General features: G+C 39.0%; 1 protein-coding gene across 1 annotated transcript in view; it reads right to left on the bottom strand.

The window, feature by feature from the left end:
- LOC110370243 (filamin-A) overlaps positions 1 to 27477 on the bottom strand; it is an 84834-nt gene that overhangs the window by 38722 nt on the left and 18635 nt on the right. Inside the window, exons 5-20 of the mRNA XM_064034927.1 lie at positions 26517 to 26659; positions 25975 to 26198; positions 25274 to 25415; positions 24252 to 24415; positions 23350 to 23525; positions 22946 to 23058; positions 22278 to 22459; positions 21741 to 21983; positions 21216 to 21342; positions 20607 to 21027; positions 19718 to 19890; positions 19097 to 19184; positions 18547 to 18718; positions 16774 to 16946; positions 16084 to 16175; positions 14849 to 15025 (exon numbers count right to left, since the gene is read on the bottom strand). Coding sequence (XP_063890997.1) covers positions 14849 to 15025; positions 16084 to 16175; positions 16774 to 16946; positions 18547 to 18718; positions 19097 to 19184; positions 19718 to 19890; positions 20607 to 21027; positions 21216 to 21342; positions 21741 to 21983; positions 22278 to 22459; positions 22946 to 23058; positions 23350 to 23525; positions 24252 to 24415; positions 25274 to 25415; positions 25975 to 26198; positions 26517 to 26659 — 2810 coding nt within the window. The remainder of the gene's footprint in view (positions 1 to 14848; positions 15026 to 16083; positions 16176 to 16773; positions 16947 to 18546; positions 18719 to 19096; positions 19185 to 19717; positions 19891 to 20606; positions 21028 to 21215; positions 21343 to 21740; positions 21984 to 22277; positions 22460 to 22945; positions 23059 to 23349; positions 23526 to 24251; positions 24416 to 25273; positions 25416 to 25974; positions 26199 to 26516; positions 26660 to 27477) is intronic.

Genomic DNA, 27477 nt, shown 5'->3' with positions numbered 1-27477 from the left:
ACGACACGACCCATCATGGAATTAGCTATGTAGGGAAAGTTTCACTGGGGTACTCTTTTGCTAGCAGTGGATGATTAAAAAAGCATCGATATTGTACCTATTGATTGATGTTTGAGTATCAGCGACCTAGAAGAATTATTTTAAAAGGAAATATTCTAGAAGCGTATTCTTCGAACTGTGTCAGTAACTTGACAAATTGAAGCAAAAATCCTCCGAAACAATCGAAGGCGTGCTACCCGAAAATAACAGTGATTATGACCACACCTATGTAGCAGTTTCCATCAATTGAGTGGTTCATGTATTGTTAGATTTGGTATCGGAGCGATTTGGTATTGTTCCGCCCGCGCCCCGTCTGGCACGTCTGGTGACCTCCTTACAGCCTCACCCCACTTCGCACAATCAACGGTTCCGAGTACTTTACCTATCCGATGTGTAAAACATGCGCGTACGCCGCACACAGCTCAAGTAGTACGACTTCACTAACTTACTGGCTGCATAATGTAAACGAACTTTCATTAGACCTAAATACCAAGCTTTGAGAATCCTAAAAGTAGTTTCACATAAAGAACTCGGTGCTTGAATAACGCTGAGTATAGGTACTCGCTGTGAATCGTGTAAGCCGAGAACGTTAATGTAATTTGATCAAAAGTAAACTAGCAAAGTTGTGTTTGTATTTCAAACTCGAAGCATTTGGTTACCTCGCATATCCTCCGCTAGCAATTAAGTTATTCCTATTACATTAATCCGTTTCAAAATCACATTACATGATTTGAAGTTCGCTCAAAAGGTGTACATTAATTTGGTTTGTTCAATGATGCGGAATAGATTGTGTTACATGCGGATGTATGTACAAGTATAGCGATTAAACTGTTGTGTCTGGAAATGAACGGTTTGAGTCTCCCTAATGTGTAAACAAAAGGCAGCAATTGTTTAGTGAAATGATTTCCGCGTGTGAGCGCAGTGCGGTATCAGCTCGGCGTGTGACAGCGTCACGTAGAAAGGTATTTAGACAGGCAATGCGGGCAGCCCGTTGTCCTCGGCGCGAGTCGTCCGGCCGGCTCACTGCCACCGATAAGTTCCTGCAGCCGCCAGCCTTTGATGGACCCATTCAATTACGAGCATCGCATCCGCATTCACCGCTGCCACTGACGACTAATATTGCCAAACTATCAATTATGAGCGATGAATATTTGCGGTCCAGTTTGTGCGAAATATGTAGACGCTCCAGTAAATTATGGAAATAACTTGCATAAACAAATCGCCAATATTTGGTAAAATATTTGCATCGGAATTAGTAACAGTTTCATTGATGCAATAACGTTGCTGTATGCAGAATATGTAGTTGCACATTACTTATGCAGGAAAATTTGCTATTGCGTATGCTAGATTGTTGTGATCACAACGAAAACACATGGCTTGAGTAAGATTTTGATATCTAAGTTCTTTGTGGAAAACTTAATGCTGTACTGTACAATATAAACTAAACTTGAGTTCGTCAGTTTTGAAAACAAGTCTTTTCTTTATATTTCGAAAACGTTTGGTGTAGAGACGACCAGTTTTGAGCAGGTGTCGTGTTAACTTAAATAAGCAATCGCTAAAATACAGGAAAAACAGATTATGCTTTGCAATAAACTTGAGGTAATAACTTTAATATGTTAGCAATTTCGTTAAGTAGCAACTTCCTGCCGTTTAGTGCTGGTTTACTTGAAATCGGCCATGTTCGTCTAGTCTGTATATGTATATTAAGTAACTACTTATCCGGAATGTTAGTTATGAAACACGCAATGTTTCATTCACAAGCTTTTACACGGCTGTTGAAATCTTATGCAGCTGGTGAGACAAATGCCTATGGATGGTAATGCATTACTGTTTGTTTATATAACTAAATCATTCGTTTAAAATAAATTAAAATATGCAGGCAATTTTTTTTTTAATAAGTTTATTTGAATTAAAAAATCTCTGCTTTCATTTAAAATAATCTGATCATCTAATGTCGACTTAAAATTATATAAGATGTTTAATAACGAAATCAATATTAATAAAAAATTGTATTGCTTAAAATAACTGTGCCAAATTATTTCTAAAGATCTAGCTACTTATATATGTAAGTATGTAGGTTAGGTTAGCAATAAATTCCGTGGCTATAAGTGCAGGAAATATCGTGTTACCGTGATTTAATCTGCAGCAAGTTTATGTTAAACGGTGTAAAAAAGTAAAGTTTCCTGTGAACAGGAGTGGTGCAACCTGACACCGGCGCGACACTCGACACTCGAGAGAAAAAGATTACCTGCAGATACTTGCTGTACCCTGATACAATGCTCTTATTAATTATTATTAGTTATTAATTATTGTATTGTATTTTTGCAAAATAATTCTACCTAGTTATTAATACATCAAATAAAGATAATGAATAATCTATTTACTCAAGAATAAATGTTGTCTCTTAATATAGGTATACGGTATACCTATTATGTCTTCTACACAAGTGTTTTATAGCCTTCGCCGCTAACCATCAAATTAGAAAACAAAACTTTCTACCTACACGTTTCCGTATTGAAATTCACAAAGGGCTTGGAACAACAGCCAGCCTATTAGGTGGCAAATATTTGAGTAGTAATTAGCATTATATTTACGTAACATACGACTCAATACACTCATCACCGACTATCACCGAACGAACGTAACTAATGATGCCGAATGCATTATTATTCATACCGAATTCAAACACGTTACGTTCAACGCAAATCGCATGAAGTGGTTATTATGACAAATATGGCGGCTCAATAATTTAAGTGGATGAGTTGCAGCCACAATGACTAAAACATTATCATTTGTCATTTTCAGAATTTGTGTTACCCACGCATTCTAATAACATTTTTGTGCACATGCTTTTGGGTCCTACCTATGTACTAACCAAATTAAATATACAAAATAAATTTGCAATTGTTTTCTCGGAATTTGAGATTGAAAACACTTAATTCGAATTTGTTTGTTGTAGCACCGTGGTTAATTTGCAAATTATAAAGCCTGCTTCCGTTTAGGAGCAGGCTTTATAATATCAAGGCAGGCAAATCAAGTGAGAAACACAGGGTATTCTCAGGTCCAAAATTGAAACCTTATCACCAGTAGTCACGATTGGATTAATAAAGCCCAAGATGCTGACATATTATAATACACATAGGTCATGATTATTAGTGAGTCAGCCTAGTTTAGCCTAGTCGTAGATACAGATGACCAACATGCATAGATGACTTTTTACACCCCTTTCTACAAACCACATAAAAACTTTTCTTGAACTGGACATTCATTCGTCTTTAAAATTATAATTCAAGAGTACAAGTAAAGCGGCATGGTCACCTGACTGAGACGATGTTATAATTGTACGTAACACTCGTCACGGTCGAGAGTGCGAAGGGTTAGATTAGTTGTTATTACTTCAGTTCAGGTGCATTACCGCGCTCTATCATGTAATAGAAGTTCACGATTATGAGTGCAGTAGTTATAGTAATGTGTTTCTGTATTGTTTAGAGTACCCAAACACTGCGAATTTTTGGTCGGCCGGCAGTTTGTTCGGGCTTATAAATCAGTATGAGATGCACTGTAGTTTGTACATTACAAAAGTCAGGTATTTAGTCGATTTTAGATCGACTGAAAACTTTAAATCATTGGTCAACTGTCGGCCAACTGTTTATTTTAAACTGTGCGGATGTTACATCAAAACTGATACTTGTTTTGGGATCTAGTTGAGACGACATTTTTATACTCAATTTATTTTATAGCTGGATTTTTATTTAAATTTGTGTCATGTCAATTTAAATGATAATTTTTATTTTTATAACTTAGTTTTTATAGGGGCTGTACCCAATGTAGCTTCAATAATGAATTAATATTCAACCTGTACAAGTTATTATCATTATGAGTCATAGTGAGAACATTCAGAAAGCTTTATCAACGAATAGGAGATGCTTTTAGTAAGTCATCAAGTATTCTGTTCCGAGTTGTGAACACAATTATATAAGAAGAAAGTGATAGTAGCACATGTGCGTTATATGTTTGAATATTTAACTTATGCAAGTAAATAACGTTTACGTTGGCAGTGCTTTCACTAACGTAACGTGAGATAAAACCATTGAATTAGGAAATTAGAATAATAGGTACTTTAATTAACTTGACATTGATGATTGCAGTTAAGACTGAGACATTTTCAATTTGAATTAACATACACAATTATGAAGCCATTGTCGTCAGCTGTAGCAATTCTATTTTTATATAACTTAATTAATGGGGACTAGGCCTAGTGAGTTTAATAGAATTTTATGGAAATAATTAAATGTGGATGAATGAGACCATTATCACACAATCTGAACTGGGTACTTAAATAAAAGACCATGTATCGTCAAATAAACCAAAATTGGCAATGAATAAAACCTAGTAACCCCGATAATTTCGTTACAGCAATACCAATTCTAATTCCAATTGTATCTGAAGTAGGTTTGTAGATAATGATCAGGTTTGCGGGTAGTTTTTGCACACAGCTGCTACAGTCACGCAACTTCGGCCGGAGCGATCGGCTCCGATGCCTGTTGTCTGCAAAAACTTCACATCCGCTATCTGTTCACGAGATTTTTACTGCATACATACTAACCTACTTAGTTCTAAAGAATATTTTTGGTTGCGTACGCGCCGCTGAACAAAAGGGGTGTGCGTGAGAAGCGGCCCTTATAAAAGAGTTCAACGCACGGTGCGTGCTTTGTATGTACCCAGTGGCGCGAAACGTAGCCTAGATCCCTAACGTACATACCCATAGGTACTGGCTAGGGTGAATCTAACCGCTAACTTGTTAATGTTACGTATTGAATGTGCACAACTATACTTATCGACAATTTTATAATGACATCATAAGTGTAACATACTTTTAACTTAAACTCTTCTTTCCACAACATCGTATGTTATTTCCAACTTAAGCATTTCCTAAACAAGGCCGCAATATTAGTGTTAAACTACGTGGGCGATGGCTATGTTATTACTTAGATTACTTTAATGGAGCTTGAAACAAGTTTGTGCGTTTGCCGTGCTCGTTCTCACGCTTAATTCGACTGGCTACAGCAATAAGAGGTGGAATCATAACTTAGAAACTTAGTACAGGGATAACTGTTCTGGTACTTACTACAAAAAGCAATTAGCTCAAAAAGGTTGCGCAAAGGTTGCGAATGACGTGTCGCGGCCACACCGCCTACAATACGGATGTAGGAATATGTTATAGATATGCAAATGAACTCACTTATCGAGGGCGACACTACCTCCGGAGACAAACTCGCGTCCCCCTAGCGACAGTATGTAGGGCACTGCACTGACCAGACGAAAAGAAATCACAACAATAACACTTTCATAGAACATTCACTGCACCATGGAGTTGCGAAGCGTGGCGAGCTCAACTGTTCTTGTTCAACGCTAAGATCAGAGAGGCACTGCGTTACGTCTATTAGTATTTAGCACATACGCGACAGAATACGCGGCGATAATGCATTTTGATAGTTCGGAGGCATTGCCTCGTTCGGAAGCGAGCGCGACGCAAATGTCAGGCACAGGCGGTGCGCAGGCGCAGAGTCGCCCGCGCCCAGCTGCGTGACGTCACTGTGGTATTCAAAATGGCGGCTGGAATTCGAGAGCCTACATGTAGTGGCAGCAAAACAACCAGTTTGCCGGCATCGCGTCACGTCGCACCGGATTGTGCTAACCTACACCCACTTACTCATTGTTTTCTGTTTACGCCGAGTTTCTAATATTTCAGACTTATCGCGTTAATGTAATAGACTTTTTGCTTTATCTGCAAAAAATGTGGTTGGTTATTGTGTTTTTTTCTTAATTATAATTTTATTTGATTTTTAATAATCAGAACTCAGACAGATGTATTTTTTACTAGTAAGTTGGATTTTTGAATAAATTGTAGTTGTACTTTTTTCTGTATTTTTTACCTACTAAGCAAACTCAAAAAAACTCACATAAAGTACCTACCTACCTGTTCATGACAGTTCGCAGCTGATTCAAAGAGCCCGCTGAATACAAAAGCTCCATATACTTCATCCAGTAGCAGTTGTAAGTGTGTCAAGTCGTGGCCAATTTGTATGGATCTGAGGAAATATGGCGGTGACATGACGTCACTAGTTCTCTCGCTAGAGTACCAGCACACTGAAAACTTTTAGTCGGCCGATAGTTTGGACTCATTAATCAGTATGAAGATGAATGATGTAGTACGTAAATTACAAGGATCAGGTACTCAGCCGGTATAAGACCGACAAAAAAGTGAACATTTTGATGAATTAAGATTTACTTTAAATATTGTTTTTGTCATCTATCGTCCGATAGTTTAGTCGGCGGTATGCAGGTATTCTAAGCGGTACCTCCGAGCGCTGACAAACGGCAGTGGGGCGCACACAAGTTGCACGACTTCTCACTAGTTAGGAACACGTACGACCGTTTAATCATGGTGTTACCTGCATAAACACCTTTTACATGTACAAGAACTTTATGGAGGATTCTGAATTCGCAGCTACATATTTGCTATTACAAGTGAAGTATGTACGTACTTAATAATTCACAATAACTTTACTATTTAGCAAATAAGGTCGGAACAACAGCAAAAATCTATTTCTTTTCGTTTTTATTAATTAATCTCCACCACTCAAAGCCTCCGATAAACTTTTACAAGATTTTTAACCACTCTGTACAACGGCCCCTTTCACTGTCACGAGACGGCAGTCTTTCCACTCGCTCATTTCACTAAGGAAGGAGAGAGATGCAGCATAAGGCTTTGTATGCACTTGTTTTATCGCGTTTAGCGTTCAGTCGACGTCGACTCTTGACTTGGTGTCGATCCGGAACTGGGCCACGGGGTATTTGTTAACTAAGTTTTTAACTTGCATACGATTAGTGACTGATTGGTTAGTGATTTTATTGGAAACAAGAATTAGGTAGACTATATGTAGATATAGGTTTTTGAAGACTTGGTTAAATTTTGTCTATTCTAAATGGAAAATTGTGTTGTGAATATGCTTACAGAGTTTCAGAAATATAACTGTCTACATGGAAATATTTGCTTGGTTTTGTGTACTTATTTCTGGCATTCAACACTTAGCTTCCAGGACATTTATTTTATTAAACTGTACTTTTCCGTATAGTTTCCAGCAACTTAAGTTTCATGAAAATCATTTGAGGCAGACGCTTTAAAATTAGTACCTAGTCCTGGGCGAAAAGTAATGTTTCATTTCAATAAGTATTGAAATAATATCAAAGAAAAGATATAATAGAGATAGATAGGAACAATATTTCACTATCTCCATTAACTTAATCAGCGCAATAGTTCAAAAACGCGATTAAACATGTTCAATTTATGAAGTGTACAGTTTGAGTGAGTCGAGGTATGGCCAGTGTTGTTTCACGCTCGACTTACTATAACTTAATCATGTTGAGTACGTGTTATACACAAAGTGTACACGGCTAACTCACTGAACTCCGGCTAAGACCGCTCCCAGCCCAGTTTGTTGAGTAGCTGTAGATCAAGAGTAATAACCGAAACGAGATTTCATATAAATCATATGCATTGATTCATGCTAACAGGGTAACATTGGAAAAAACTTAGGATACTACGAATTCTTGAAAGTATCGATAAGGGGATGTTTGGATATGTTTTCAGGGTGGTGATTCTCAGATCGAGTTGATTTGTTTAACGTTTTATTTAAAAATAATCTTTGAGTACGTACCTATAGTTGTAGGTACAAAGGAACCGAGAATATCTATGAATTTAATTTAAGCTAAGTAATATATTATCTATAGATATTTAATCAATGATAAGATAATCAGCCTGATAAAATATAATCTACAATATTTTATCAATTATCTTACGTACAACTCCCAAAAACAAAATGCCCATACCGTTTTTGAAACAAGCATGAATTGGTAAAAATATCGGCCTATTTACCCAAATAACGAATGCACAGTCATGACTTATTCTAAAGTGCTAATCAAGCTCACATGACGACTGGACATTAGAATTGTAGCTTGGTTGTTACATGATTGACGTAAGTAGGCAAGTTAGCTGCAAATGTGCAGTAGGCCGCCAGCGTGACGCGATAACTCTTGACTTGATGCCGTGGGACGCCGGCTTAGAATTGCGCTCCCCCCAAATCATCCCGTGGGTGTCGTAAGAGGCGACTAAGGGACAAACCGGAGGTCGGGCAGCAGCGTCCTCCGCGTACTGCATACCCTCACTGCGATCGCCAACCCGCCTGCCAAGCGTGGCGATTAAAGGCAATTACCCCCCAATGAGAAGCACAGAAACCAGGCCCCCAGTCCCCGGCAGCTCCGCTATCCCTGGCGCGGGTAGCGGTCAAGGTAACGGCGGAGCAGGGGGTGCTAAGAATCTCCGGAAGAGATCCGGCTACCCACCCCCACGACGACTGGCCCTGGTAACACACAACATACGCACATTGAGGACTGACGAAAAGATCTGCGAGCTGGAAGAGGAGTTGAGCAAGTTACATTGGGACATTATAGGGTTATGCGAAGTCCGTAGAGAGGGAGAGGACACCGTAACCCTGAAGTCTGGTAACTTGCTCTACTACCGGGAGGGCGACCAAAAGTCCCAAGGTGGTGTCGGGTTTCTCGTTCACAAGTCCCTCGTAAACAACATAACAACCATCGACAGTGTGTCGAACAGGGTGATATACCTAATACTCAGAATATCCGAAAGATATTCGCTGAAGGTCATTCAGGTATACGCACCGACCTCGTCACACTCCGATGATGAGGTGGAGACTATGTATGAGGACGTAAGTAGGGCCATACATAGTTCCAAAACCCACTTCACTGTTGTTATGGGGGATTTTAACGCTAGGTTGGGCAAGAAAAGCGGTGATGAGTTGAGAGTGGGGCAATTTGGATATGGGCAACGGAACCCTAGGGGACAGAGGCTGGCTGACTTTCTGGAGAAAGAGGAACTCTTCATGATGAACTCTTTCTTCCAGAAGCCGCCTCACAGGAAATGGACCTGGTTGAGTCCCGATGGTTTCACGAGAAACGAGATAGACTTCTTCATGACCGACAAGAGACGGATATTCAGTGATGTCTCTGTGATCAACAGGGTAAAAACCGGAAGCGATCACCGAATCGTAAGAGCCTCACTGAATATCAATGTTAAACTTGAAAGGTCCAGTCTGATGAAGTCTACGCTCCGACCTACTCGGTGCCATATTCAAAACCCGGAAAGCTTTCAACTCGAGCTCTCTAATCGCTTTGCTTGCCTCGAGAACTTAGTGTCAGTGGACGAGATCAACGACGGGCTAGTGGAAACTGTCCGCACGGTAGGGGCTAAGTTTTTTAGACCTTGCCGTAAAGATAGGCCTCATAAACTGACCGACCAAACCTTAAACCTCATGGCTGAACGACGCTTGCTACAGTTGCAGTCTTCCCACGACGCGAAGTCATATAGGCAGCTCAATAGACGAATATCCAAGTCCTTGCGACACGATCTGCGTCTCTTTAATACGAATCGTGTTAAAGAGACCATACAGCGAAACCAAGGCTCCAAAGTGTTCGCAAAGGACAAGTCTATTGGGCAAAGCCAGATGACTAAGCTGAAACGGGAGGATGGCAGCATAGCGTTGACCAAGGCAGAGGTTTTAGGCGAGATTGAGAGGTTCTATGGACAGTTATACACTTCGGTCGCAAAGCCCGTCAACAGCTTGGCAGGAGATCCAAGAGCCAAGCTGTCCCGACATTATACCGAAGATATCCCGGACATCAGTCTGTACGAGATTAGGATGGCCCTGAAGCAGCTTAAGAACAACAAGGCGCCGGGTGAGGACGGAATCACTTCAGAGCTTCTGAGAGCGGGTGGAACACCGGTACTTAAAGTCCTCCAGAAGCTCTTTAACTCCGTCCTGTCCGAGGGCAAAACGCCTGAAGCATGGAGCAGGGTGGGGTGGTGTTGTTCTTCAAAAAAGGTGACAACTGCCTGTTGAAGAACTACAGACCCATCACACTTCTAAGCCATGTTTATAAGCTGTTTTCAAGGGTTATCACGAACCGTCTCGAACACAGGCTTGATGACTTCCAGCCTCCCGAACAAGCCGGTTTCCGAAGAGGCTTTAGTACCATAGACCACATCCATACGCTGCGGCAAGTTATACAGAAGACCGAGGAGTATAACTTGCCATTATGCTTAGCGTTTGTGGACTATGAGAAAGCCTTCGATTCGGTGGAAACATGGGCGGTACTTGAGTCACTCCAGCGATGCCATATTGACTATCGGTACATCGAGGTGTTGAAGTGTTTGTATAATAACGCCACCATGTCGGTCCGAGTACAGGAGCATAGCACGAAGCCGATTCCATTGAGAAGAGGCGTAAGACAGGGGGACGTTATCTCCCCGAAACTGTTTACCGCCGCAATGGAAGACGCCTTCAAGCTCCTGGAATGGCAAGGACTTGGCATCAACATCAACGGCGAATACATCACTCACCTTCGGTTTGCCGACGACATCGTAGTCATGGCAAAGTCGATGGAGGAACTCAGTATGATGCTCGAGGGCCTCGACTGAATTTCACAACGGGTGGGCCTGAAAATGAACATGGACAAGACGAAAATTATGTCAAATGTCCATGTTCAGCCCACCCCAGTCTCTGTTGGAAGCTCGGTACTCGAAGTTGTTGACTCATATATCTACCTAGGACAAGTAGTCCAATTAGGTAGGTCCAACTTCGAGAAAGAGGTCAACCGCCGAATCCAACTCGGCTGGGCAGCGTTCGGGAAACTACGCAATGTCTTTTCGTCCGACATACCTCAGTGCCTCAAGACGAAAGTCTTCAACCAATGTGTGTTACCAGTGATGACTTACGGCACCGAAACGTGGTCTCTCACTATCGGCCTCATCTCAAAGCTCAAAGTCGCTCAACGAGCTATGGAGAGGGCTATGCTCGGTGTTTCTCTACGTGATCGAATCCGAAACGAGGAGATCCGTAGACGAACCAAAGTGACCGATATAGCCCACCGGATTAGCAAGTTGAAGTGGCAATGGGCAGGCCATATTGCTCGCAGAGCAGATGGCAGATGGGGCCGAAAAGTGCTGGAGTGGAGACCACGGACTAGCAAGCGCAGCGTAGGACGTCCACCAACGAGGTGGACAGACGACCTTATAAAGGTCGCCGGAAGACGCTGGATGCAGGTCGCTTCCAACAGGTATCTGTGGAGATCAAAGGGGGTGGCCTATGTTCAGCAGTGGACGTCCTATGGCTGAGATGATGATGATGATATCCCGTAAGCAATGGCTGGAAAGAATACTTTCGTCATTTTCAAATTGAATTTAGAATGCCGTTCGAACGTAAATGTAAGTGAAATTCATCTTTTAAAAGAATTAAAAATCACTTATTTGCCAACTTCATTTAGCAAATTAATTTACATAGACGGCTGTATTAACAAATTCTGAAAGTAAGTATTTCACGAGATTATTTCGAGAGACTAAGATGACGTAATCTGGGATGCATCGTCAATATTTATTAACGTAATTAGTTATCTAAAATGGAAAGATTAAATTGCATTACAACCTTGAAGTGATATTTCTCTTTGCTTTAATCGGATCCTGAAATGTACGTGAATGTTAAATGTATGTAATAATGTGTGCTAAGTTGAGATGCACGACATAAATCTTATAAGCCGTGTTCAGTTTCGTTCCTATTCCTAGAAGTTTGCGTAAAGAGCTTATCAGAACTACACGTTTTACAAAAAAAAAAAGAAGAATACTATAGACATTTTGATATGGAGTCAGAATTTTTAATTCATCTTGGAGAGTAGCGGATCCGAAAATTCATCATTTGATTTTTCAAGTAGCGATTCATAATCATTATAAATAAATAAACATTAAATTACGTAATAACTGTTTTTCTTTAAACACCACACACTCCCATATAACCCCTAAATAACTGTATTGTACCCGACTGTACCTCTTGTCACGCACACAAAGTCACTGTATATGTACAAGGGTTACCCACACATAAGGCCGCGCGCACGACTGAGTTGAACTTACTATAATGCTGTAAGTGGAGTGTTTCCCTCAGACACGCAGTAATGCCCAAATTACACGCACCGTGGAAAAGAATCACAATACTAGCGTAGAAAGCTAAGTGCACCACGTTGTGTTCACTGCACACGAATTGTTTTGTACCATGGTTACGTCGTATTATCGACCATTAGGTACAATGATTTCGTGTGCCTCAAAGCTGCAACATATTACGTTAGATTAGTTCGCTTTAGTTTCGTATAGGACCGCAAAAAATCTAACAGATAGGATTTTCATCATTACCAAGAAAAACACATCCGTTGTTAACCATATTATCTTCTTCATAATTACTCTAACTAGACTCAGAACACTAATTAATACTTATTTAATGTGAATAGTATCGAGTGCCACCGGGCTGTTCGTGTCCAGTCGATATGTATTATTCTATCAAATACATTATTATCTTTATTGTGTCATGTTCATAGATAATTGTGATTAGAGTTGGCCATGGAAAAAAAAACATCCGTTATCGATATATTTAACGATATCCGGGCCCTGACGCGTCAATGTTCTTAGCATAATATGATATACTAGATATTTTCCCGCAGTTTTAGGAACTATTGTCCTTACTTCTACAAAATATGGCCTGTATGTTACTCGGGAAGAGTGTAACTTTGCAACAGATTATTTTCTCATGGGACCAGTAGTTTCTAATCCTTTAGGAAGCAAACGAACAAAAAAAACATAATTATATTAATATAGGTTTAAAACTAATTACCTCGGTATCCCTACATGAAACTTTGTTGCTAGCTGCCTCCACCAGAGAGTTGGGACCAAACGTTATAACTACCGTAAGTTCTGTAGCGGTCACTTCGTTATAGGTGCTAATTAATTAATTATTTATGTTATTAATTTCGCTTAGCTAATAGATTTAGTTTGCGTATGGTACCTAATTAAAATGATTTCAAAGCTTAAGTATACATTGATGAAACTTACTCATTTATCTATAGATAAAGATCTATAGAAACGAAACGGCATATTAGCAGTGTATGTTGCAGAGTAATATTTTAATTTATTAAATTCTACAAATTAAAGCTATTGCCTTTATAAAAAATAAGGCCAAACAGATGTTTTTTTTATCTAAATCAACATAGAAAGCTTGCTAAAAGTTTCACAATTATTTCATGTTTTATGATATAAAATAAAACTACCTCAGTATGATAATCTGCCTTTACATGTTACGTATCATAAAAATCATTAATAGTAAATTAAACTTAATGATAAAAATAATTAGGTTAATTACTCTTAAAAATTAGTTAATGGTATTTGTCAGACAAAGGGAATTAATCGATGCTAAGTATAGATTAATCCCACTTAAACAGCGGATTTAACACAAAAAACTTCCGTTCAATTAGTAGGTATCAAAGAATATTGTAATCGTATGTATTAGAAATTCGATTTTAATATTATAATCATGTAATGAATAGTCATTCATCAGCCATCAGGATTTTTGTTCAGTCATTGGATAGAAATCTCACTATTATTCGTTAGAGTTCATTATTTTCGAATGTCACTTATTTGTAACTCTCCGTTATTTTTGCGTATAGTAAAATGTTGTAAAGTCCCACTTTAGAAAGGAATTAACGGTATTCTGAAACAAGGAACTCAGTAAAGAATAACTTTCGTATTCAAAATGCATGCACGAGTATGTAATGCGAAACCATCTGCAGTCATTCAGTACGAGATGGAAACAGAAGCTTAAGGCGCTGTAGCTGAAGAAATGCAGCCAAATGCAGCTAGGTATAAACAATGCGTAGGTACTGCAAGACTGCAACCGAGTACTATTGTTGCAATTTTGATTTGTTTCGTACAGTGTTGCCGGCTGGTGTGATTCGCTCGCTCCTTTGTTCTCGTATTCCAGTAATCACATACAATTTATACAGCGAGCGCGTTCTTGGATAAACCAGCGTTCACGGAACAGGCTCTGCGCAGTACTACTCATAGGGTTACGAGTAGGTACGTCTTCTTCTAATTAATGCAAGCGTTGCACTTCGCTCTTCTTTTGAAAGCCGATTTCGGTGCTGAGCTTCAGTCAGTATTCAACGAATTAAGTTCGTGTTCTACGTAAAATATTAATTTAATATTTCCGTATTTTTTTCTATTATTGATGGAATGTCCACGAATTAAGATTTAAAAAATATGTCGTACAGGACTCAGCATCGGGATCTTTTGAGTATTGTTATGACTACAAGACCGGTAACCGTAACAACCTGTATTTAAAAGGTTAATTAATTTTAATCCACATATCCTCACATTTTCCCATTGTCATTAAAATACCTTAAGCTTGGTCGTAACTCGTTTTGTTCAGCAAGGTCGACCGCATTCAGTCTGTCTATCAGGTGTCAACTTAAAGCTGTATACTGTACATAGGTAGGTACTCGTTTTTCAAGAACAGCTGTTGTCAACCTATGGTTATAAATCACCCAAAATATCCAAAGATTACAACGACAAAAGTATACTGGTTGTAGGTGCAAATGTCGGCTTTGAAGTGGGCTCTAGAGGCTTCTCAATGGATAGGTAAATTAAGCTTGTTTTGATCTAAATAAGCTTAAGTTAGTTTAAGTTTTGTGACATTAACCTGAGGCTAAGTAGTGCCCCCGTTAAGAAGAGCCAATCAAAGCTCAAAACCTACCTTTCCTAAAAGCGCTTGGTCGGATTTTTCGAAACTGATGTATGTATGGTTTTCTCTTGATTCATATCCTTGCTGAAAATGATAGAAAATTTAGAAAGACTTACCAGGTACATGTTCATCATTGAAGGTGACCCTCACGGTGTGGGGTCGCGGCAGGCGCGGCGTGAACGCAGCCGCGTACCGATGGCCCCCGAGGGGCCGCACTGAGCTGGCCACCAGGGCCCCGTTACCTCCTGACACTTCCAGCTCAAGATGCCCGGGGCCCGCCATGCTTCCGTCAACTGTTTTGGAAATAAACCGAGATCTTGTCATCTGATGAGGGTTATAAATGGATTGGTTCTTTTGGTTGACGGTAATTTTTTTAAGAGGACGAATTGGAATTTTTGGCGCCAAGGATGTCAATTTTTCTCAGTAAATACAAAACGGATCAAAATACAACTTGGTTACCTGAAAGTTCATGATATAAACCTTATTTTGTTAGTTGTAGAAACATGATTAGGTAACTTTTATAACAGAGAAAAATATATCAAACATACCTCTTTTTAAAAAGAGATTCACATATTATGGGCAAACGGGACCGATTTAAGCCTCTTAACTTTTTTAGTAGTTGAGTATATACATACTCTTTAAAATTGTAGTAGGAATTTTTATTAAATTATCATTTCTAAATATTAAAATTACAAAACCATTTTGTCGCTTACGACTTTTAGTTATAAGCTAGCGCGCGTATTGTTATCCTCGCCCCGCTCAGACGCTCCGACCCCTTTTGGCGCCTTAGATGCGCGTGCCGGTTATGAAATTATTGTTGACCACTTCCTCGCCTTAACGAATCTTTTATGTGAGGCACAAAACCCGGATTAAAATATTCGTGGGAATGTATATGATTGCAATAAACAGAATAAGGCATATTTTTGGGAGGAATAATAAACATCAATTTCTTTACTGTTATTTGTAAAGTATTAATTTAATTGCTTCTAAATTATGCTGTTATAATTAGGTAATTTATTAACTGGAGTAGGTATATATTTAGGTGGTGTTTTCTGTTAATTTTAGAAGCATGTATTTTCAGTGAAATATACGTCGGTACTCTAGCAGCCAGCACATAAATATACCACATTATGCAAATTTAAAGTTACCCACATGATTTGAAATTCATCTCTCGTACCTAAAGCTACTTAGCATCATATACAAGATAAGTTGGTGTGTGCTATATAGTTTAATTGTAATTAAAATTAACCTCAATGTTGAGCTGGGAACACGACATTGCTATTGGCAGATACCCAAACCTGTACCACCAACATGGCGGCGCTAACAATAAAAACACTACAATAGAACTTACCTATGAATTCAACTGGTTGTCCTACAATTCCTTTGTACGATGGCTTTACAAGTATTCCTTTGGCACCTCTATTATTATCCCTTTGAATTGGTCTGCAAACAAAAAGCGCAGTTACAACGAGTTACAAAGAAATGCTGCTGAGTAGCTTGTTACAAATACGAACTGTTTGCTAAATTTATACAATAGTACAGACTGCACGCTGCAGGTGACGATGAAATAAAAATGCACTTAGTACGCAAACTTGTTGAAATAAAATACCTTACTTTACCTTCTTTGATGTTTCAAATTAAATGAAAGAAAAATAGTCGGCGAAGTGCAAAATTTATACGATAGTGAAATGTCTACAGTGTTCAACATTTCAAGTGCTTTATATTTTGTCGAAAGACTTGTCCAATGCGGTCTTTCATTGTTATATTAAAATTTTACCTCGCATTGTAGGACCGAATGCATTCTTTTAAATTATAAGAGAATACCATTGTGTGGTTCTATTGATGTCGATTTTCATTTGATCGTGATAAATTTCTTTAGTTATTCCATTAATTCAATGATCGTTCACCATAGATAAAGAGAGGTACATACATTTTCAGCATTTTTTAATAGCTAGTTTATTTTTGCATTATTCATCGATCTAATATTACAAATATATGTACTTAGTGCTACTCATATATGTACGTAGGAGTAATAAGGTACCTGAAACGTGCGTGTGCGGCGTCCGTTTCAGTGCGGGCCCCCCCGGTAGGGTCGCGGGGGGGCCTATTGGATAAAAAAGACTGCTGTTGTTGTTGCTTCTCCTCCACGCTACTGTAGGACGAGTCGCGCACCACGTACGTGCTCTCGCGCACTTCCCGCTTACTGAACTCTTGCTGCTAACAAAACATACTATTAATGGCCCGTTATAGAAGGAAAACTTAGAGCTTTCCGTCAATTGATTTAAGCACCATAGAAAAAATAATACAAAGGAGCGTTGTGCAACCGCTATGTATAATGCTTCTTCGAAGCGTACCAATGTTATGATTTGTTAACGTTACATGAGAAAATATAATTGAATCCTGTTTTTATTCGAAATTCAGTTTTCCTTTGAGATAAAAATCACAAAGCGAACACATGTGTAGAATGATAGTCGATATTAACACTTATTACTCAAAAAGATGGAAGATCTCTAACGATAACCGCTCATATTTTGCGCATAACATTTCGCAATATTGCTCTGACTTTTCCAAGAATTACACAAAAGGTTGGAGAGGTATACTGGCTTGCAACACGAAGAAATCAGCACCAAGTGCCTTTATAAACGGAGTGTACGAGGTGCAAGGGAAATTTTCAGCGTAATATTATACTAGACTCCAATTTTATTGTAACGAGCTATGAGAGATGTAAATTCTGCTGTTTTGTTGTTTGTTACGTAATAAAATATTCTTTGAATGATAGTTTGCATTTGTTTTAAAATATGCATTTTCTTGGTTTCTTGGAAATGGTGTTTCAGATGCAAAATTGGTGGTACTGTATGGTATTGTGGGTATTGATAGATAAATACATATCCTCAAAGAAATACGTATGAGCCAATTATGCTCTGGACGACTTCTTTTGTTCACAGTTTAGTATGTAGTTGCGTGATTAAAAACCTTTAAAATAGTATGCGTTCACAGTTTTCCCACTAAAAGACTGATGCATTCTTCCCATATAATTGGAACTGACATATTACCTACAAATATTCTTATAGGACCTATAAGAATATGTGCAGGCAATGTTTCTGAAGTAAACTGTAAGTGTGGCTATCGAGTCAATGGTCTCAATCTTATGGCAGGAAGTTACCTCATTGTAGTGTAGTGAGCTAAGTGATGCCATAACATGCCGTAACCATGGGAGTCACGCACGCTACATAGTTGCGACTTGTTCTAAACTTGCGTATTATTATGTAAGGGTCAGTGGGAGTTTAGCCTGTAAGGTCCGCCGGAGGAGTTTATTGGCGCGGTTAGACGGCGTGTTTGCAGTTTACTAAACTATCCCTAAGCGTAAATGCATGGATATAAGTATAGTTATATTGTTAGGCTAAGTTATGAGAGCGCTTTAGAAGGATGTTTTGTGCGGCTATATGTTATATAGCTGTCGAATTTAAATATTACAAGCTCTAAAAACGACTCATGTAGAATGAATTGAAATAAATCCAATACATTTCGTATTGGAAAATTTAAAATATCCACTATAATGCTTTTCGAAAAGCTTTTTTATTTATTTGCAAATAAATACATACATAATCTGATAACAAAAGAGAAAATACAGTTGATGATTTGAAATAGATTTGATTTAAATTAGAGAGGAATTAAATAGAGCCGGTTAATAAATATTTTGTGGATTTTTGAATATTGGCGTACATTCACTATAACAGTCATTGAACTCCCGCAATTACAAAAAGGCGCGGTATATTGGTTATTTGTTAGCGTGAGTTGTAACAAAGAGCCGTACCCGAGTGGTGTAAGTGTCGGAGTCCCGGTCGTCGGCCAACCGATCCAGCTGCCGGTTGAAGGAGTCTCTCGAGTAGTCGGTGAACTTGTTGAGTTGCGTGTTGCGCTTTGTCTCGCGGTCCAGGGTGCTCTGCCCGGGGACCCGCTCCGATGGGCTTTTAGGAGACTCGAGGCTACACACACAAACGGTTATAATGCACCACATGTTAATTTAGATGCAGTCTTGTAATTGTAACGTGTATGGAACTAGCCTGGAAATGGGGTGATTTTGAAATCGATTTTAGTAATTATTGTTACTGAATGGAGCCTTTGTCTAACGGCTCGTGTCAATACTTTCAATAGCTAATGAAGTCTGGTTTTCTTCACGATGGATAGCGTACCTTTGACTATTTTACACATTTGACCACATACAATGCCAATATATCTCAGATTATCCACTCATAACAAGTTGTATATTTGCCGATAGGTTGCGCAAAAATAATATAACTACTTGCGTATCATTAATCATGCGTCCATTGTTTCCTTTGTGTGGCATATTATCGATATCTCACCTGTTGGCGCTCATCATTTGTCTTGTTTTTTCTACGCTGTCCCAGTCTCGACGCTGATGATAGGATTTCCCGCCAGGATCGCCCGTGCCTAAGAAAATATTATAGTAAATTATTTTTGCAGGAATGCTTGCTGTTTCCCGCGCGTTTCATTCGTGTCTTATCAATATATCTTAGTATGTCAAATCAAGATTTCTGGTGTTTTTTATTTAAAACAGGTAACACTCGTAAAGATTATTCAGGTAGTGTACGTATTTGCATAGCATTGCTATTCTATTGGTCAGCTGTCATATACAAATTCCGGGTGTATGATTTATGGCGCGTACGTTATCTCGTACGGGGAAAATGCTGGCGTGTTGCTTAGTTTACTAAAAAAGCTCTCATAAAAATATTGTATGAAAACTTGAAGTGTATTTCAATACTTCAAATAAATAACACAAGAGATGTTTAGCTATAAATATACCTGCTTAATCTTAAGGGGAAATGTAACAGAATTATTTACTAATGCGAGGGGCTTGAACAAACTATTAATTCAACGCATGAATCATTAACATACGCACGCGTATTCGGTAAGTACGCGTTTAACACAAACGCTAATTGTATGTAAATACTGCGGTAACTTACTGGGGCTGCCGAGCCTTCTGGCGCGATCGCTTTCCAGTGAAGACAGGGGGCTGGCCTGGTCCAAGTTGTCCTGGGAGCCGCTGTACGAACTATACATCTTGTAGTTGGAACGTTTCTCCACCACGCGCTTTGTTGTGGTCACCGGACTGTACCGCTCCGTCGGACTACTCACCCTACAAACACATCAGTTACTAAATACGCATCTCAATAATTTCAATTTAATTAAATCGTAGTTGCTAAACCACATATTTGAACGGCGCTTCATAAAATTGTATTTGTTGATTAAATTGTTGGTTGATTCGCGTTTGTCTATGTGCGTAAATATGTGGATTAAGCTATTTGGGTTTTTAACTAATGGTATGAGTATAGTGGAGAATTGGTATTTGTGATCGAATATGAATTGCAAGTTTATCTACTATATATCCTATATTAGCTGGTATATAGAGGTCTGAATGCATAGTTGGTTAGCCCTATTATTTCATTATTACAAAATTGAAATTAAAATTTTAATCATCATTTGTATAACCGGCGGTGCAAACCGCGTCATTAATTATATTTAATTTAATACAAAATTTTAAAACAACGAAACGGAAATAAATTGAAATTGTTACGGGACAAATAAATAAAGCATTTAAGAGAACTAATTGGGCCCATTAAGACTGTGTATTGTTATACAAATGTATTAACAGGACAGCTATTTATTAAGACAAAGGACTTTTATTTACAGGCATGCTGCAATACGGCGCTGAAAAGTCTATTAAAATTGATTTACAGGGTAAATACGAGGCATCTGCACTCAAGCTTTAAATGTAAATAAATTAATTAACACATACGCAGAACACGGCAGGGTATTGAGGTCTATTGTTGCGTGTGAGTGAATAGCACGCACCTGTTAATTGGACTGGCCGTCCTGTTCAAAGGGCTGTCTTTTTTGGCGAGCGAGCCGGTCCGGCCGACCGGACTGGTGGCGCGGTACGGCGAGCTGGCGCGATACGGACTCGCGGCCCTATTCACGTCCAACCGGGAGCCGTTCCCCAAATGTTTCGTTGTTATCGGACTCGCTGTCCTGTTTCTTGGACTCTCCGAACCGTATCTCGTGTACGTTTCCTTTTTCGTAGCTTTTGATGTCGAGTATGCGGAGTCGGTCACGTCGTAATTTTTTTCCTTGGTGTCAGAGCCGTACGAGGGTTTGTAATAATCGGTGGAATCACGTCTCTCCTCGCGTCGGTCCACTGAACTCGTACTGTGCTTCGTATTTGACTCGTGTATATTGTATTGGTTCATTGGACTTTCAGATCTCAAACGAGTGACTGTAACAAAGGGAAATTGGATAACAGATACGTTTGTTTATTAGACTATGGGGATTGATAAGCTTTAGCTTCGACTGCTATTGTTATTGTAGAGATTTGAAGTCCATTACAGATGTATGATTTGTTTATCTTCTCGGTAGATTAACATTCTGGAATTTAATGAAATATTTTGCAAATGCAGGAGTTACCTGGACTAGATATCCTCGCGTAAGCAGGTGAGGGGCTGGAGCTGTCACGAGGCTTCTTAGACCGAGAGCCGACTCGGAACATGTGTGGCGACCCGTGAACATCGTAACCGTTGAAGTATATGTACAACTGAAATTATGAATTTATTACGATATCGAACAAAGTATTTGAACCAAAATAAAAAGTAAAACAGAATCGTTTGCAATTGTTTCATGTTCCACATCATAAATTAATTTAACAGCGGGCTAAATCAAAAATACTAATAGCAAAAACATGTAAATATGAGTGGCTTTTTGATTAACAGCTGGACAAGTTTATGCACTAAATATTTATTTCGATAAAAGCGAAGCATTTATACAATGGCATTACCATCAAAAGCATTATGCTTTATACATTAAATCCCGATTATTACTATTATATATTATGTATGAATATTTCCTATTAAACGGACTGATGATAATAAAGGATGTTCATATTTTTCTTTAGGATTTCGATTTTATTTTTCGGTTGTATCAAAATATTTTTACCCTATGTTTTCCAGGCGCTTTAGGCATGAAAGTAGCACGGTACTTAGTAGCGGAGAGTTTCTCGAGTGCACACATGACACTCCTCTTGTCATGCACAATGTCTAGCTGTAGGTCTCCCTTGACGCCGCAGCCGCTGGTGTCCAGCTCGAAGGAGTGGGGCTTTAGAGGTTCAGCGCCCTCGAGCGCTCCGGGGCTTAACCATACTCCGTGTGGGTCAAAGACTTCACAGGTGAAGGGGCCTCCCTAGAAGAAGAGAAAATAAATTATAGTAACCATATGAATTCAAAATAAGAATATTTATAAAAATCTATCAAACGTAAGGTCGAATTAAGAAAACGACAGATTTCTAATTTTTCGTTCTGTCCAAAATACTTTGGAAAACGAGACATTACCAGAGATGAGATAAGAGATTTCTTTAGAAATTAGCATTGCCTTTGTAAATTATTTCTTTCCTATCGTCTTTCTTTATTATGTGTGTTTACAAAAATATTTAACTAAATTTGACAAATTACTAACTAGAAGATTACCAAAGCATACCTGAATATGCTCGCCCTTATAAGTAATAGCTATGGTCCATGTTCCCGCCTCATCGGGCTGGAAGGTGGCACTAGAAGCCGTGGTGCCGGGCGCTGATGGTGGCGGGTGACGAGCCTGCAGCGGCACGGCACGGCCGCTCGGAGAGTGGGCTGTTACGTCCACATCCTGCCTCCTTGGTGCCCCTGGAAGAGGAAAAAAACGATCATCAAAGCGTAGAGGAAAAAAAAGTATTGAATGTTTTGAAACGGAATCCCCAAGTGACCAATTGTGAAGATTAATTTCTCCCCAGCGCTTAATCGACGTTTTGACGGTAAGAATTTTTCTATTCAGGTAATCCAAAATGATAAGGTTATTACTTCGCAAATTGGCCATGACGAACTATAGAAGCACAACAATCGATATGCTTAATTCGGTTATCAACAACGATCATTGCTTCAGACAGATACAAATCTGTTCCCATTCTATTGCAGTACACAATGTACTGTTATAGTTGGTATTTAATAGCACTGTACCTACCATACATACATATCTACTGTGTATGTATAGCATTAACGTTCGAAGTCCAAAGGTCAATTACGCGTAAGGAGCGGTAGTACATGCACGAGCTAAGGACATTGCAATGTTATCATGTTTGCTCTCGACTGTACACGTATCAATACGGTACGTACCTGTAGCACTGACTAGCACTTCGACTATGCTCCCTATGGCACACGGAGCCATTCCTGGCGGCGGAACGGTTACCAGTCTTGGTAGAACACGGAAAAAGTAGCGCCCGTCAACTCTGAAAGGTAAATAACGTGATACAATGTAAACAAAAATTCAAAATTACATAGCTAGTAGGTATAGTTGCAATTTTAACTATTAATATTGCTTAATAACTTCATCAATGATAAAGACACACCTCAAATCCACTCTTTAGTGCATGCAATAAACTAATAAATATATCGTAAATTTATGTTTTCAATCATTATAAATATTACAAAGCACGGCGTGAGAGGTGACTCAATAGCGTGACTGTATCGACAATACACTAGACACTTTATAACCAATAAAATTCTAATAAAACAGATACCTGATGTCATCCACGGTGAGAACGATTTCGTGCATGCCAGCATGTTCGGGCACAAACTCCCCGCCACCTCGAGCATCGAGCTTCAGTCTCGATTCTTGCTCCAGAGGATTCACAATCGATACTTTTACTTCTGATATCGATAAATCGTTGGATATGCTTTCAATTTTTATGTAGGTCTGAAATAGGGAAGCGAATGAGCGTTGAGTTCGGTTGTTTAATCAGCTGTTCCAAATTCAAAGTCGTGTAGTTCAAGTACGAGTATGCCCTGAATATAGCCACTGGTTGATTTGTTCAAAAAGATGAATCGATTACGTAAAAACAACGTTGAAAAGAAACTTTATTAAATCAAATACACAATTGCTTTAAAACTCATTAAAAGTTTTCTTGTCGATCTTCTTTTAATGGATTCTGAATTAAATTTACCATAAATACCACGATTTAAAATCTCCCTTAAGTACAACCAGGCCCTTAATCTTCACTTCTGCCGGATAAATCAGATGGAAGCACTTCCGGCTGTGATAGACAGTATCGCGCATCGGGGGAATTTCATAAGACTTCCGCTTTTCCGTTTGAACTCAAATAATAAAAAAGCCAGATGAATTAGCGATCTCGTCCCCAAAGATCGTTAATGTGACTTCTCAAATTCTACGGAATAAGTATAAATAGAAAGTCTTCCTTTGACTCACTTATATTACAAAATTATGTAAGAATTTATGTGATGTTACAAAAATGTAGATAACGTACTTCAAAGATTCTTACTTAGTGATAAACTTATATTGCTTCCTAAATAACTCATTTGGTTATTTTGAAGATAAGCCATCAAAGATCAGAGTACACAATGAACTCTAAGTTCCTACCAGGTAAGTCGTACACTACTGCCAAAAATCATAAATATTACTCACAGGTTCCCCAACTCTTCCCGACGTGGAGTCTAGAGCTACCCTCAGCATGTCATGTATGGGAGGGCGGGGAGGCACGTTACGCAGCTGTGTGGCCCACGCCATCACTCCTAAGTGTTCCACATCGCTCTGACTCAGGTCGCGAGCTGATAACACCGAGTGTACGCCTGGGAACATACATTTAGTTTTAATATAGTATTTAAGATTGCTGTTAAGATTTATTTATTTTATTTAACCATTTTTGTACACAGTAAACACATGACAGAAGTAGAGGTAAAAAATAGTACAAAGCATCTTCCAGCAGACCCGTAGTAGGAATGTTTGAATATAGAGATGTAGACAGACCGCGTGAAAGAAGGACAAAGGACATAGTAAACGTCTATAAATTATATAATTGTATATATATAGAGCAATAAATAAAATAATATAAAAAAATGTGAATACAGCTAAAATGAGAACATTATTGAACCTCTCTGAAAAGTCCAGAGGAGTCGGTAGTTACCTATTAAATTCGATTCAATTTGTCTAACATTTATTACAGAACGTAATATATATCGCACATGAAAATTGTCCGACTTATATTTCAGATATCAATTTAATTTATAATAATTCTACCTCAAATATTTTGTTTGTAATAAATGGGCATAATTCATTGGGAGCTCGAGGGCATAAATCAGAGATTCACTATAATTAATAACTTCAACTATAATATCAGAAGTACGCTCGTGAATGTGTGCGGTGATAGTTTAAATTATCATTAAAATACTGCGAAACATGATCTACCAATGAAATATTATTCATAGAACCAACCAATATGAATACTGAATATCTATAACTCTGAGAATTTGTATCATATGATTTTAATTGGTATGTATGATTAATAATAATTCAGAGAATAAAAGTAACGAAATATTTTTTTAATATTAACTATCCCTCAAGGGATATTGATATGACTTAAGTATTATGTACATAGGTAAGCGTTATTTATGTTTTGATGGTGTTAATTACATTAACACAACATTTACCTATTTTCTTAGCAGCATCGATGGCAAGCTGGTTGTTCTCCTCCCAGCGCGCCGGGTCCCTCCGCAACCGGCTCGGAGGAGGCGCCGGACCACCGATAGACCGCACGAGCTCGTTCGACACGCGACCGTCATTCCAATCCGTCTAACATGTAAATAAATCATATCTCAATAGAACTAGAGGCATAAAATCTTTGATACCTTAGTACTAAAAAGTACTTATTCCACCACCTCGAAACAATCTAATATTTAATATAGCTTGCAGAAAGACTTTAAGGTAGCCATAAACAATGTAATTCCTTAGTAATTTTGTAAATGACGGAAAGTAGAATATGTGAACAGTAAGTGGGTACTGGAGGTACCGCACTATTGTAAATCATATCTTTCAATCACTAGACATAATATTGTCGTGAGACTCGCAGGCCTCGCTTAACTTGACGAGCCATCGTAAATTTTCTAGTAAAACGTGACTAAATAACTCAGGTATTTGTTAAATTACTGGCACTAACCATTGCAACAGGCCACCTTCACCTATTTGATTTACGTAATCTCGTGTTACCATGACTGAGAAAAAATCGCCTTTAGCTACAATGTCTGAACATCACACGCCTACAATGATCTTTATTTTAAGAAAGTTAACCTTTCGAAATAACAATCTGGCACATGTAGATCCCTAAAGGGGCAAGCAGTGTTTGGAAACTAACCGTGAAATTGGTAATTGGTCTCTCCAATCGCGAGTTGACCCAGTCGAGAGTAGCTTTGAATCCCGCAGACTCGTGTTTCATGAAGTATGACAGGTAGGTCATGCCCGACAGCTCGTCCAGCCAGGGTGATGCCAGGTATTCCGGCTCCAGCACCATGGGCACATCCAACTCACGGTGCGCGAGTTTCATCGCGCGACGACAGTTCTCTACAGCTTCATGGCGATCTACAGGAATAAAGTAAAACATACGTTTTCACAATAGTTAGGGATAGTTACACACTGCTGTGTAAACTTAGTGCTGTTAATTGTTTTTATAATTTTAATAAACAAGTATTTAGCAAGTTGTTTAGTTTGAAAGTCTGCTTTTGATATTAAATTGAATACTGCGGAGTGCTGCGTTATCGGTTAACAGTTTACAAAGTAAAAACGGTTGGCTATTAATTTCATAAAATCAATTTGCGCCCTTACAGAATTTCCAATTACTTTTAAAGACTGCTCGGGACGTTGTACGGTGTAATGAAATCTGTCATAATCAATACTGACTGAGCTCGCGCCAGTGCGGGAAAATGCCAGGCTTGCAGTAGTCGAGCAAGGCGGAGAGCAGAACCCCGCTGTTCCAATCGGTCGTCAAGTTGTTGACGCGGCACTCCGGCATCGCCGCCTGCAGCCACGATAGCATCAACTTTCTGCAATCAAACACCAATAAACGTGCAATTTGCCACTCACTTGCCGCCTCCGCCACCGTAGGGCACAGAACTATCCAGTTCCGATCTCTGTAACAACTTTACTACGAGCTCCACTTACTATTTACATCCTGCTTCTATAAAAGTGGGAAGTATTGAGCAGCTTACATTTTATATTTAGGAATTTCTAATATTCAATGTGAATAGTGAAGATGGCACAAATTCTTTCGTCATCGTTAGAGCTTTATGTGTCCCTTTGATTGCGTACGAATATTTAAACGTATATCAAATATTAAGATATCCTTGTCCATTTTTAACGTTGATACTTTTAAACGCAACTAATACATGTGTGTGGAAACATTTAGATACTTAGATATAGCTTAAGCTGGTGGAAAAACTAGACGTAGCCGGTGTTTCTAAACACCGGGACAGTTAGGCAAGCTCACTGAGCGTATCTTAGGTGCGTTTACTCTAAGTGCAGTCTAGAGACATGGGCCGCTGCGCAGACGCGGGCGTGTCGCGCTAATTGCTATTACGCCAAATAAACGTTTTGTACTGGTTAGATACAGTTCGTTTTCAAGCCAAGGTCAGGCCCGCCGCTAGCTGTTTGTTCGCCCGCGTGCAAAACCAATTATGCCGCCCTACGACTACATATTGTACTGGGTTTTGTCAAAAAATATATAAGGGGGTCCGGACCCACCCGCCCATTCATATCCATTTTACTTGTCCAACAGAAAAAAATATGTACATGCACCTCTCTCATTGCAGAAAACGCACTTCCTTTTGGATACATAAATATTGCAATAGGTACATAACATATA

This window comes from Helicoverpa armigera, chromosome 5 (genome assembly GCF_030705265.1).
Source record: "Helicoverpa armigera isolate CAAS_96S chromosome 5, ASM3070526v1, whole genome shotgun sequence".
NCBI classification, from domain to species: Eukaryota; Metazoa; Arthropoda; class Insecta; order Lepidoptera; family Noctuidae; genus Helicoverpa; species Helicoverpa armigera.
The sequence above is the reverse complement of the archived record's forward strand: the minus strand, read 5'-3'. Positions and strand labels throughout refer to the sequence as shown.